The sequence below is a fragment of the Zophobas morio genome, unplaced genomic scaffold, assembly GCF_036711695.1.
Source record: "Zophobas morio isolate AGI-343-1 ecotype UQ-CSIRO unplaced genomic scaffold, CSIRO_AGI_Zmor_V1 ptg000334l, whole genome shotgun sequence".
Lineage (NCBI taxonomy): Eukaryota > Metazoa > Arthropoda > Insecta > Coleoptera > Tenebrionidae > Zophobas > Zophobas morio.
In genome coordinates this window covers 86,627-100,288 of record NW_026972438.1, presented here as the reverse complement: position 1 = coordinate 100,288, position 13,662 = coordinate 86,627, and the positions used below count along the sequence as shown (strand labels likewise).

At 32.4% G+C, this 13,662-nt stretch overlaps 2 protein-coding genes across 2 annotated transcripts; one reads left to right on the top strand and one right to left on the bottom strand.

Moving 5' to 3' along the window:
* Positions 1-1,040: 1,040 nt before the first annotated feature.
* On the top strand, positions 1,041-2,785 carry LOC135120071 (TLR4 interactor with leucine rich repeats-like). The gene is made up of 9 exons (XM_064044421.1): positions 1,041-1,141; positions 1,318-1,389; positions 1,588-1,659; positions 1,721-1,792; positions 1,917-1,988; positions 2,250-2,321; positions 2,395-2,466; positions 2,517-2,582; positions 2,641-2,785. Exons 1-9 carry the CDS (start codon positions 1,041-1,043, stop codon positions 2,783-2,785), a joined length of 744 nt encoding a protein of 247 aa, XP_063900491.1.
* Positions 2,786-8,487: 5,702 nt separating this feature from the next.
* LOC135120070 (queuine tRNA-ribosyltransferase catalytic subunit 1-like) lies at positions 8,488-11,717 on the bottom strand. Its single transcript, XM_064044420.1, has 12 exons — positions 11,632-11,717; positions 11,179-11,258; positions 11,050-11,126; positions 10,883-10,951; positions 10,762-10,815; positions 10,088-10,172; positions 9,674-9,741; positions 9,499-9,625; positions 9,299-9,437; positions 9,155-9,230; positions 9,002-9,105; positions 8,488-8,725 (listed from the first exon to the last, which is right to left on the bottom strand). Exons 1-12 carry the CDS (start codon positions 11,715-11,717, stop codon positions 8,488-8,490), a joined length of 1,203 nt encoding a protein of 400 aa, XP_063900490.1.
* Positions 11,718-13,662: the final 1,945 nt, after the last annotated feature.

Sequence of the window (13,662 nt, the reverse complement as noted above, 5' to 3'; positions counted from 1 at the left end):
AAGGTAATATATTATTGTTGTTATTATTATTTATATAATTTATATATAAAAAATATTTTATTATAATAATTAAAATTAAAAAAATTAATATTAATACATAAAATTAAAAAAAATAAAATTAATAATTTTATTATTATATCTAATTGTATATCCCTTATTATTTAATCATTACGTAAATTTTAGTTTTTTTTTAATCAAAGTATAAAATCTACTACACCTCAAACTACAACATTGACCGAAAGTATAATAATAGAGCGAATATATTTAATATAAACAACAAAATTCAATAGTAGAGCGGGCGCATAAACAAATTATTTATTAAAATATTTAAAATACTAATAACGTTTAAGTATTGTTGCCAATTAATATGGTTTATCTAATATTAGACATAAAATTTAATTTCTTATTAAATATAAATAAATTATTTATTTTTTAAAAATTTATAAACATGTATTATCTTTACTGGTTCGTACATACATGAATAATATTAGATACGTCGGACCTGAAAACTCTTCCAACGAATTAGATGCACTTAACTAGGGGTGCGTTCTCTTTTATAAAAGGTCATGTACGGGCTTAGGAACCGCGGAAATACGATGCTTTACAAAAATAAACTTGATCTAAATACCTGTTTTGAAAGTCAATTTATAACTTTTCACAATTATTCATAAAATTGTCTACTTTGATATCCTTGCATACTTTTTGTTTAATTTAATAATCAAAGTCTTTCTTAGTTTTTGTTACTGTTATAGAGTGAAAAGTATTAATATTAAAAATGGGCTTTTATCCTTCCAATGTGAGAGGACGCGGAGATAGCTTTTTTTTATTGAGTTGCGCTCCAGTAGAAGTAGTTTTTGTTTAATGATGGTAGATTTAACTATACACAATATGAATGATTAGTAAAATTGGCACTGTTTAATCATATAGATAACAGTGCTGACAACTGGATTATTTATTTAATTGTTATATATATAAAAAATTTTACATATTATTTTGCCTACTTTTTACTGTTTCGGCCAAGTCTTGCTTTTTAAGCTATTATGAGATTCTTTGCTTGTGCGTTAGCAACCCTTCTAGGAAAAAATGTCCTGACTAGGGGCTTTTGCGATGAACCTCTTGATTGCTATTGCTATCCAACTCTGTAAGTAAAGTTCTTTATTTATAAACATGAAACTGAATGCATTATAAGTATCAGGTACTAACTTTGTAAGCTGTAATTTATGCGTTCCTTATAATTAACTTTCGTTGACCTTAAGAGCACAGAATTTTATTAAAGTTTTAGCGACTAACCTTTTTGTTTAAAAACAACTGCCACAGAGATTTATCGTTGTGTTCTCTAAAAGTCTTTCCTTTCAACAACAAAAGTCTTTCTCCGGAAATAAAAAAATTGTAAACTTGTCTTTTATAACTGTTATCATCCCTTTGGAGTTTGCTCTTTAAACTACTGAACTTAGTAAAAAGATACGTAATTTCTTTAGTTCTTTTGTTGTATTATATAAAATAATTTACAATAAAAGTATTATTAGCCAAACAGTTACTTTAACCACACTATATTTCTAAGCACATCTATCACTTATTAAAATGTAGGCTTCTTAAGAATAATAAACTCACCCACATTGCCCCCGATGCTTTTATTAAACTGACGTTGCTTTCTACCCTGTAAACGTTTTGCTTATCTTTTTTTTAAATAATAAGTCAGTAGTTTATATTTATCATACAGAGATTTAAGTTATAACAAACTTACATCAATAAATCGTCAACTATTATTAGAAAATATAAATCTTGAGAAATTGTAAGTGTATGCTGCTTTCCTATTTTTTATAAAAGCACAAATCTTGTGCAAACTTTTTAAGTTTGTTAAAGGATAACGTCCTCCACATCTTTATAAAGCTTTTAATTGTTGGTTTTATTTAAAGATATCTAAACGGCAATCTAATAAACTCACTTGAAGATGGTACATTTCAGAATCTTAACAAACTTAATTACTTGTAATTATTATTTATACTTTAAAATTAATTATTAAATAAACTTTATTCTTTTTATTCCCTCAAACAGTTATTGTAAAACCTACGTGAAAGAGTACATTATTAACAAACAAAAAAATTTAAAAATTAGAAAATTTGCTCCTATAAAATATAGATTCTGTTTTTTTTTCTTTTCCTTGTTTATATAGTAGCCAGTCAAGCTAGTAAAAATAAATTACGCTTACTACTTGCGGCTAGATTCCTTTTTTAAGTGTTTTAAAAAAGAACACTAGACGGTAACCCGCTTCGATCGGTGAAGAGCAACTGGTTTGAGGGTCTCTCTGGTCTTCGGAGTTTGTATGTTTATAAACTTTCTTGGCGTATACTTTATTCCTACTTCAAAAGCCTTCTTTACTTGCTTGGCTTATAGATCTTTAAGAAATATCAAAATTACTTCCGTGCCAACTCTTACCTTTCAAGAACTCTCGTCTTTGACTTTTTTGTAATTGTTATCAAAATCAGTACTGTAGTTATATAAGTTTTTTTTCATAGAGATCTTGAGTATAATAAAATAACAGTGATCGGGGTTAACGCTTTTTACAGCACTCTAGAAAGAATGTAAATAATTTTTGATTAATTATTGAAAATTTGAACATATAATATTTTTATATAACAGATTAATAAATTCTGATCCTTCTTTTCTTTGTTGCTCACGCCTTCTGTATCAGAGTAGACTTCGGTTTACTTCCCAACACTGCACTTATCTTGGAGATCTTCTCTTGTACAATAACGTTACTAGAAATTCTTGCACTTCTACGTAACCTTCTTGCTAAGAATATTATTTATAGATTAGAGTAAACAATAAGCATTTTTATTATATTATTTGTTTTAAATATAAATATTTTCGTTAGTGGTAGGCAGCGGCTGCTCAGTAGATTCTTAAGTCAATTTAAAATCTGCGATAGTTTACCACGTGTCACAATACCTCATGGTTGTATCCCGTATTTGTATATTTCGTATACCACGTGGTACTTACTGCTCACACAACTCACACATGTTAGTTTTTCTTATCTCTCTACTCCACCTTAAATCAGAAGTAACCTTTTAGGTTTCTGCACTGTCTAAAAAATTATTTATTTATTGATTACAAGCAATCTTATACTATTTGAGTTCATATCCTTCACTTAAATTTTATTTTCGGAAACAGTCATCAACTGGCGCTTACCACTTAAACTGTTTCATATCAGTTCATCGACGGTGTGTTGATTTTCTTTTAAAATTTAAGTTGACTGTATATTTTGTTATCACAACTCTTTTCTTTCAAAATATTTCATTACTTTATGAAATTTTTATTTTATGTAAAAAATATTATTATCTTTTAATAATAATAAAATAGACATGAGCAAACTTTTGCGCATTGTATTAGCCAGCATACAGCAAACTTTACTCTAGTATATGCAACGGTTTAGGGTTAGATTAAGGGTTAGGGTTAAGTTCATTTCTGTAGGCGGGAGAGAAAGCGAATTAGACCATCATTAAAGTGCCGCTGTCATGCCTCGTGTGAATTAACCGAATACCGTTAAGGCAAGGGAAATAGCACTAAGCAAGTATCCTCGGGCTATTCCCCCCCTCGCAATTTTAAGACTATGTCCTGTGCTTGCTGGTATAGTAAGTAACTCGAAAAAGATTACGTGTGTTGGCCTCATATTATATTTCTTTTATTATATGTTGGTAATAATCCTAATGAATATAATACAAGGTAGCAACTTATAGCGTTAATTAAGCTTTCTTAAATATATCCTCGGATCATATTACTGGTAACATTGTATAACAAATGTAAAAACTTAAAAAAAAAATAAAAAGTAGTTTATAAAACTTTTCACAAATAAACTTATTATTTATCGCTCTAATGTTATTTAGGAAATATATTTTTATTTTTTAAACAATTTTACTATAATTAATATTATTAGTTTTGACCAACTTACAAGATAGTCCGTTGGAAAAAAGTTTAATTTGTTTCTCACTAGTTTTTTTAATACTAACAAAAGCATTAAAGATTTTTAAATTGACAATAACAAAATATCTGGTTGCTTTACTACAAAAACCGTGAATATAAAATCTTTAAAACATAAAAAGGAAAGTTTTCAATTAAAATAGGTAAGGTTGACACTAGTAAAAAATACAGTTTCGAATCTATAATTATTTTTAATGCTTACACAATGTAGATGTACGATTAAATGGTTGCAACTTTTAAATTTTTTTAAAAACAAAGAGAGTATCGTCAAATTAATACAGGTGAGGCTGTCAAGTTAGTAACAACAGATTGGTGTTTAATTTAAAATACTGCTCACTACAATGTACATGCACGAATAATGGTTGTAATTGAGGAACTCTGATAAGACTTCTTTTCAGGAAACTTCCATACCTTCGATTACAAAAGTAAAACTTAATAGTGTTAAAAAAAAAAACAACTTTTCAGTGTTACTTTGTATAATTTTTATTGAATTTCTTTTAAGTTTACGATGAATAATGCGTCTCTTTAAATTTTTTTTAAACCAACAGTTTTCCTTGTTATGATCCTGAACTTTTGATATCAGTGGATATAATCTCTAAATAACCAGAGTAGTAAATGTGTGCCCTCAAGCTTGAAGTTGCGTGTTATTTAGAAACAAATCAATGCACGGCAATTGTAAACTAACAAAACTGTGTTATTTGCTGAAGTTAAAATAACTAATCAGTGGAATTAACTCGTTTCTCGGTGCGTAGCGTAGATTAAATTAAGTTTATTGATGTAGTTTACGAAAGCAGAAAAAACTTCCGAGAAGTTTATGTTTTATTGAATAGAGGACATTATGGAGAACACTGAGTACTCACGGTTCTTAATGTACTATAGATTTCTAAGATGCTAAGTTAGTTTATTATTGAAAAAAAACTTTTGTACGAGCAGAAGCGGGTAAATATCTCTTTCTTTTCGAGTTCTCTAAAAAAGAGTGTCAACAGTACGATGAAAATTCGCTATTCTTGCACTGTATCGCTGTAATCATCAATTTAACATTAACATTCTAACCTTAATCTAGTCACCGAAGTTACATTAAAGCTAAAATTCTAAGTGTTAAATTTTGTCCAAAAGAGTAATATTTTAAGCGGAGATGCGGAGAACTTCCACCTTAAGGTGATTACATTGAAGTTAACCGCAAAAATTCCAATTTTCTTTCTATTTTAAAGACGTTTATTACAATTTTTCTTCTTCTTTTTGAAGTTATTAAAAGATTTGGAATTTTCTACCACCCAGTTCTCTTTTTTTTCTCATATTATAAAAATTATGAGCATCATGTTAGTTTCTTTAAGAAACTCCACCACTTAACTGGTAGGAAACAGTATTCTTGGGCAGTTGTAGTTTTGCATCAGATACCACATAAAGTTCGAGTGTTGAACTCTCCATTATATATTTTTACCTAGAGATATTTGGTTGAATGGGTCTACCCAATTAGTATCGAACCGAACAGAAATTAATTAATTACTGGCATTGGAATCTTAATTTATTACAGGACACAATTCTAGACATTTAGCCCGTCCTATTACGTTAAATACCCGGAAGGAACTTCGTAACTGTAGCGCCTGGTAGTCTAGAAAAAGTATGGAAGAAGAAAAACATTTCGCTTAGTTGGACTCAAGAAGAACCCGAGCTTCCTTTTCTTTTTTTTAATGTTGTTTTGAGTATCCTATTCTATCGGTTCATCTTCTTTTTTGCGTTCTTATATATTTTACATAAAACACATATTTGTTATTCGTTTTTAATATCACTTAATTTAACAACACCAAAACCAATTTCAAAAAGTAATATTACCTATCGGACTTATGGAAAACATAGTGCAGAAGCCGAAAAATGAGAGCTCCCACGTTTCATACCGGGCTAGTTAATAAATTAAATTCGGGTACCAACTGGTCGGAAATACAGAATTACATGAGATTTATAAAGGATTTTCGATAAACTAAAGATATAAAAGATTATATGCAATCGTCGATGTTGCTGAATATTACAATAAGAAGACTTTGTTTGTACCAACTGCATGGGAGGACCTGCCAGGTTGTGTGAAACAACTCCGTGACAAGAAAATAATTGTGAGTTAGATAGAGAGCCTTAAAAAAAAATGTAGGAAAGCATGGACCAAGACTTTTTAGATGAAATATCTCGAGTGCTGAGTACCACCAAAAATTCAAACAACAGCTATTATATAAATAAATACAAAGCACTGTATTTTGTAAATAAAAAAAACTGATAAGATTTTTATTTTGGCATTAAATTAAGGAAAATTTTCTTACTTTTAATGTACAAGAATGAGCCTACATCGTAAGTCTGTAAGGAGAATGAAACAAAAAATCTTATGGATTTTATCTTGTTCTTAATGTCACTCATGGTCAAAGTCACCAGGCAGGACAACGCACAGTCTTATCTTTTAGCATGTAGAGGAAGGAAATTTGTCTAGATGTTTCGTAAAATTCTAGATAACTTCCGTTTTAGGTTTATAATACGGATTTAGACTATAATTTCATTAATTCCATTGAGGATGGTTCATATTTTTTATTTGGAACGGAGTCTGTTAAGAATGCATTCCAAATACGTTTCAATTGCAAAACTCTAGCTCAGACCGTGAACTATACCTTTAAATTAATCTAACAGTTTTGTGCCCAAAGCTCTTAAGTACACTGCCTTTATTAGGAGCATTCACTCTGGAAACTAAAGCAACTTGTATAAAGCTGTATTAAAGATAAACTAACTGAACTTGCTTTGTGTACCTGTGTTTTTTTTAACGAGGCCTATATAGTGTCAATCAGCTTAAGGAAAAGGATAGTACTGAAACCTGAAGGAAATTTGGAAGTTGCGTAAGCTTTCGTGACTTAGTGATCTAAGGTTCAATAGGAGTTAGAGGCATTAGGATAACTAATGACATTTTTACGTTGGTTCTAAATTCACTCAGGAAGCTTTTACTACTATATTCCCAGCTGTATCCAAATGTTATAAAACTTAAACAAAATTAAAGCATTTTACTAACTTATAAAACAAACTGTCATCCGCGCAAAAAAAAAGAAAAAGCCTCGCTAACAAAGATGGAAGCAACATAAAAGGCGAAAGTAGGCCTTAGATAGGTCACTAGATAAAATGCACGTCATGAATTTCTAGACAAGAGTTTAAAATTAAAACATACGCGTTATGTGCCTTCATCCTTGATACGTGAAAGATGTAAATAGCAGACAAGACGCCTTTAAAATTTTTTACGAAACTGTTAGTTTGCACTTTATTAGTTTTTAATAATATCCGCTCATATTAAGCTTCTGTTAAAGAATAGTGGTTATTTAAATCGCTTAAGTCAAAGTTAACGAGTGCGTCTCTGTATAACAAGTATTTGTCTTCACTAAAAAAAATTTCTGAGTCCTTCTTAAGATTCTTATTAGACCGTAACCTTTTTGTTCGCAGATTGCTGATAAAAAAGTTATTATTACTTGAGTGCTTTTTGCTCAAAAGAAAGAGTCGTAAAAGAATAAAAACGATAGTAAACACGACCCAATAGTAACAAATTTTAAATTTAGTTTACTTTCAACCAAACAACGTAAATATTCATCTACAAAGAAGAGAAAGAATAAAGTCTAATGACACCTTTTAAGGAAAAAACTTCTTTTAAAACGCAATAACGTCCGCAAACTTAATGCGTTCCAGTTTTCGTTTTCGTTAATAAAAATCGAAATCAAGTTTATACAAAAAAAAAAGGCTGGACAAACGAGCTTCGGCCGACGCAAAGAAGCCTCCTGTAAGAGAAAAAGATAAACGTTGTATGCACCGAACTACTCTCTTTGTAAAACGAATGAAAAACAGAGCAGAAGTCGTTAAAGACCCCCTTAACTAATAAAAATTTAAAAACAAGAAACCTTGTTAAAGTTTTATATTCTAAAATAAGGAACAAGTCTCTAATGAAACTGAGGACTTCTGGTGCATCCGTAAACCAAATTGACGAGCACCAACCTAAAACAGTCTCATAACCTTTTCAAAAATAGATTAAGTTTGCTATTACTGACAACTTTTTATGTCTATTTCCTCTGAATATCACTATTACATAGCGATAAGTAAACGTAAACGACTTTTATCATTTTTGCTTGTGAGAATAAGTTCTTCTAAAGACAGTTCCTACTATACAATAGTAAGTTCTAGAACCAGTTTAGGAGTAAAAATTGTCCTTCCAATATAGTTGTTATACAAAATTATTTTTCATTATCATAAACTTATTTAAATATAATTTCGAAAACAATTCTAATGCAACACAGCAAAGAGGTTAGTGAGAGCGTCTACTCTACAAATTTCACGTAAATAAAACTTTCGCAATTATAAAACCACAAAATTGCTACTACTAATTTAAAGTTTAACGCATACTTATTATACTTAAATTTAACAAATAAAAAATTAAAAATGCTATCAAAAAAAAACTTAACTTAATTCTTTTAGAAAATAGACAATAATAAATAGTCTTTATTATAACAAAGTGATGTTGACGCTGGACAAAGCATCTACAGCCCAAGCTGGATACTTATTATTGGGATATAAATCTTTCATAAACTGAACAACAAATTCTGGAAAAGTATCGCTGATGATACTTTCACGAATTCGAGACATTAAATTTAATTGATAGTGAAGATTGTGGATGGTAATCAAATGCTTGGCCACTTCCTCGTTGAAAATGCTGTAGAGATACGCTCGAGTGTAGTTTTCGCTAGACAATAATAACGTCAAAAATGAAAATAATAGTAAAGTTATATAACCATTAAGCACTCTTATAAAATATTATATACTTAATTTAATTATGTATTAACTAAATATAATTATTAGTTATCATTAAGAATTTAAATAAAACAATGTTTAAAAATTAAATTAATTAACTTTCACATAAGGAAAAATCAAATTTTGCTTAAAAAAAAATTTAAAACTTAATAGATGAGGAAAATTTAACTAAACTTGAATATAAATATTCTCTTTATTATTACAATACCACGTAAAACAAGAACAAGAGGCTTCAATGGGTACAAAGTCCACTTGATTTTTCTTTTGCGAAAGATTTATGGAGCCCGTGCTGGTAAGCGCCACTCCAAATCTCTTCTATATATAAATATTTGATAATAATAATAATAATAATCAGTAGTACAGCCGTTCTGGTGGGAAATACGCAGTCATACATATCCACGCCGAGTGCGGAGCAAACAACCAAGTCGGTGGCGTACCTAATAATATATTAATAATAGTAATGGTAATAATAATAATGATAACAAATAATAATAATAATAAACACCCCACGCCCATGCAATAGCGCGGCTTATCGTGAGGAAGTTCATCTGTACAAAGACTGACAACTTTCCAAAATTGTTGCTTGTCTTCCCCGCCACTTAATCCACCGATAGCGTACCCCGGCAGATTTCTTTTTATCATTTCTGCCCAATAAAAATGCTTCGATCCCGATGGTTGCCACCCAGGAAAATTTACTAACAAAACCTGAAAGGCAAACTTTGCGTAATGAAAGGTCAAGTCCACCTTGAATAATAGCGAACATGCTTTGATCACGTGGCCTTGCGTGTGCGGCTATACAACGATCGAGCCAACGAATCGATCGGTGCATGGCCTTGTAAAATCAGTCAAGCACATGGTAAGAGCGAGCAGAACGTCAGACCTCCTCGACACGTGACCCTGTCGTCAAGCTGGACACAACATCGTCCAACTGCATTATAATATCAGCACCTGAATAATAAGATTATAATAATTAAAACGTTCAACAGTAAAAGTAAATAAAAGAAATATTAATTTTAAAAGAAAAAAGTAAATTTTGCAGGCCAATTATTCGGCCATCAAGCTGATACAACAAACCGGCCAATCAGCGTTCGCAATAACTTTTTTATTATTACATTTACTCATTAGCTAATAGTCAATAACAGGGTATTTTACGCATACAGAGTCTACTCACGTTAACCAATAAACAAGTGCATTATATACGTTCCACAGCCCCCGTAATCTATCTAAGAACTTTTTATGTTCGATTAACCATAATAATTATAATAATAATTACTATTATTAAAATAAAAAAAACCGATTATATTTTGAAGATTAATGCTCTTCTCTGGTGTAAGCATAAGCACCGAGCTATCATGAGGAGACTGAAACTTCACTCCTTCCTTCGCCATTTTATTATTATTATTGTTGTTGTTATTAATAAAAGTTACATTAAAAACTTATTTACTACTAAGAAGTAAAAATTATGAAAGACTTTTATAAAAGAAGTTAAACTGATATATAAGGTAATTAATATTACTTACTTTAATATAATAAAGTTTTTAAGTAAGTACTATTGAAAGGATCTTTTTATAATAATAACTTACATATAATTGTATATTATTATATTTTAATTATTTATTTTTAATTTTATTTCTATTATAATATTTATTTTTATTATTTTATTTTCTCATAAATAATAAAGTTTTTCCATTTTATTAAAAATTTAAAAATGATACAAACCTTAATTTAATAACGTAAAATATTATATTATTAGTGGGGGTAACCAAAGCAAAATAACTTATATATGGTTTTCAATTAAATAATTATACATTAAAAGTCTTAATTTAGTAGTTTAAATAATTTAAAAATTTTTAAGATAACTTCGAAAAATTAATAAAAGTAAGCAAAAAGCCACTTTGACGGAAATTTAAATATATTTACTCAAAAACAAAAGTTAAAAATTTTGTTAATGTGTGAGAAACTAGAAACCTCCGTAACTTCAGAAAGTTTTAACAGAGAAACCATTTGAAAACCTCCACTATCCTGTATTCATTTACGTAACAAAGTAAGAAAGAGAGAAGATTATAAAATAAAATAAAAGTTTTCTTACAGTTAAAAGTGAACGATCCCAGCCCATAAATTTGTGCAAGCCTCCAAATTTTTCTAAAACTTTCGGGCCCTTACGTGATTAGTATAATAAAACTTAAATGAACAGAGGCTATAACTATATTACTTTTTTTGTAAAATACCACAATTATTATACTATAAAAGACTCACAGGACGGTGACCTAAGTGATATGTATTACTTAAGCAAATTTGACAACCAAGATTTCTTAACTGGCAAGAAGTGAGTCCTAAAATCAATAAAATTCTGCAAACTGTACTTTGAAACGGACAGCCTGTAACCTTTCATGGAGCCCTGAGTCCCTACAGGCATAAAAACTGGTGTCTCAACGGTGGAATGGGGAAGATACAACAAAGAGCATCTTTATAGAAGTGTAAAAAAAAAGGAACTAAATCCAAAACTTATTATAAAGTAAGCGCCTCGCTTTCGTTCTACTGCATTTAGCGACAATTTGGAAGTGTAGAGCCTTTTCGTTATTAGTATTTTCAAGCATGCGTAAAAGGATTTTTATACAATTTTTATTATTTAAAAGAAGCTGTTAACACGACGTTTATTTATTTATTTAATAATGGTTTCCTGGTGCTCGATCGTGTCAACAACTTCGAATACACCAGCTCTCAAACAGATTTTTAGTCTTCCACGAGTGCAAATAAAACTTTTATCTTCACACTTGTCCCTCACGTTCAATTTAGACCCACAAATTGGCTTTCAATCATCATGCTAAGAGAGCTTGCCTCCCAGCATTATTGTGCGCCGTCCCACAACCCGTGAGTTCTTCCGCTAGCGTGTTAAGGTATCCATTCGTAGAAGGCGGTGGCATCACTTTTAAAGAGCGTGGTCAGCAGCTCGACAGGTAGTTCGTGAAGTGTATCATAATTGTACACAAAACACGGCGCGTTTGTTAAAGGCGCAGCGGTTTGTTTTGTCGCGCGTGAAGCGAGGACGTTATTGCCAATAAGTCGTAGTTCCAGGCAGGAGAGGCATATGTCATAATCGGCCGGATGCACAACACATGAAGCCTGTGCTTATTGCTCAACGAAAGTTTACTTTTGCTGCATAATAGAGGATCCAGCATCTGGGTCGCTGCCTTGACCTTCGCCGCCACGTAATTTACGTGTGGACGCCACGGCAACGAAGAATCTATGGCCCCCAAGTATTTCACTTGAGAACACTGCGGGATGTCCATGCCGTTAAAAGTTAACGGAGTTGGCAGCGCCTTGCTCTTTGCTGCGTTAATGGAGAGGTCCCACTGACGGCACCAGCTAGCAAGCGCTTCCAGATAAAATTTTAAGTGCTGACTTTGTAAAAACGGGTTACTTAAACAAAGAATAAATTACCGTAGCCTCGGCGTAAATGGCGACCCGCGTGTGAGAGTGGTCCGGAAGAGGGATGTCGCTCGTATAGACCTCAAATAGTAGCGGTGATAAAAGAGAGCATGTGGGATTCCCGCTGTAAGATAGCGAGGCGACTACAGTGCAGCGCCTACTCGCTCGTTGAAAATCTAGCCGGTTTGGTATGTCTTGAGAACTTTTTGGAGGTCGCGCGTTATCGACAAAGCATGTAGCTTGCACAACAGGTCACCAGGCTATACTCGGTCAAAAGCCTTCTCTACAAAGAGAAAGACGGCGCCAGTGGCTTTTTCGAAATTAAAGACTGGCAGTTCACTCGGTTAGGAGAAGAATTTGCTGGGTGGTTGAGCATCCTTTGCGAAATTCAAACTAAAACTCTGGTAAAATTCCACAACCGCCTTCAAATAATTATCACTGCTTCGGCTATCTTACCGACTGCCGACAAAAGACCAAAGTGTCGATAGTTGTGAGGCTCTGATGCCATGCGCGGCGTCTTTAGTAATATCACGGCTACCGCCATTTTCCATCGCCCAGGAAAATAGCTGAAGGTTAACACCGAGTTGACGAGGCTACACAGATGATTCATAACACAGCCTCTGGCAGTTGTTTTAACCTCAGGTTGGTGATGCCGTTAGGGTCGGGGGCATTCGCTTCGGTAGTAATTTGATAACTGATTTAATCTCAAATTTGGTAGACAGCTCCAGAAAATTAGTAGTATCAGACGAGATTAGATTTATGCACAAGGGGAACGATGTCGACGGCTAAGGGTAAACGGCGAGCACTGGGCGGCTAGATGATCAGCAAAAAGTTTCGCTTTGTCTTCATCGATTTCGGCTACGGAGTGGTGGGCGGGTCGGTTGCCAACGATTTCGAACTCGCTTGACAAACTTCCAGAAAGATGCACGAACAATGTCAACAGCTTTCGATACTTCGTTGTTTAACTTATCCCATTAGTAGTTTATAAGCGCTATTAGCTTTTTCCTAATGTGCCGGTGAAGGTTATTAAGCATTAGTTTATCTTCTGCGCGTTGGAAGGCGATGACCACTCGGTAGAGTCGAAGATGCTCACATAATAATATCTTTAGCCCCTGGAAAGGCTTTTGGGGCAATACACAACTTCCCGTGTCGTCGTTGCTTTGCTGTGGACTTCTGTATCCGCGCGTTCAAATTCCGCTAGCACTGTTTAGTTTAGCGAGAGTTTCGAGCGGTGTCGTAGACAGTGGGAGTGCCTTCTCGAGTGATTCGGTGGATTTGTTCCAATTCGTGTAAGATCGGGAGAATGTTCTTATTACTTCCTTTTCGTCGCCCAATTCTAAGTAGGACAGGCAGATGATTCGAGGACATTCCATTCAGCGCCTTAATGGCCGTTGGAAGGCATATATTTTAAAACTCGGCGATATCCAACACGTCCATTTG

Bases quoted from the DNA above. Each gene is read 5' to 3' on its own strand.
- LOC135120071 (XM_064044421.1), top strand. From the start codon at position 1,041: ATGAGATTCTTTGCTTGTGCGTTAGCAACCCTTCTAGGAAAAAATGTC. The intron at 1,660-1,720 runs GTAAACGTTTTG...TTTATCATACAG, and splicing joins CTGACGTTGCTTTCTACCCT to AGATTTAAGTTATAACAAAC. The intron at 2,322-2,394 runs GTATGTTTATAA...CTTGGCTTATAG, and splicing joins CTCTCTGGTCTTCGGAGTTT to ATCTTTAAGAAATATCAAAA.
- LOC135120070 (XM_064044420.1), bottom strand. From the start codon at position 11,717: ATGCCACCGCCTTCTACGAATGGATACCTTAACACGCTAGCGGAAGAA. The intron at 10,173-10,761 runs GTTTCTAGTTTC...AAAATGGCGAAG, and splicing joins AACTTTCTGAAGTTACGGAG to GAAGGAGTGAAGTTTCAGTC. The intron at 9,106-9,154 runs GTACTACTGATT...TATATATAGAAG, and splicing joins TATTTCCCACCAGAACGGCT to AGATTTGGAGTGGCGCTTAC.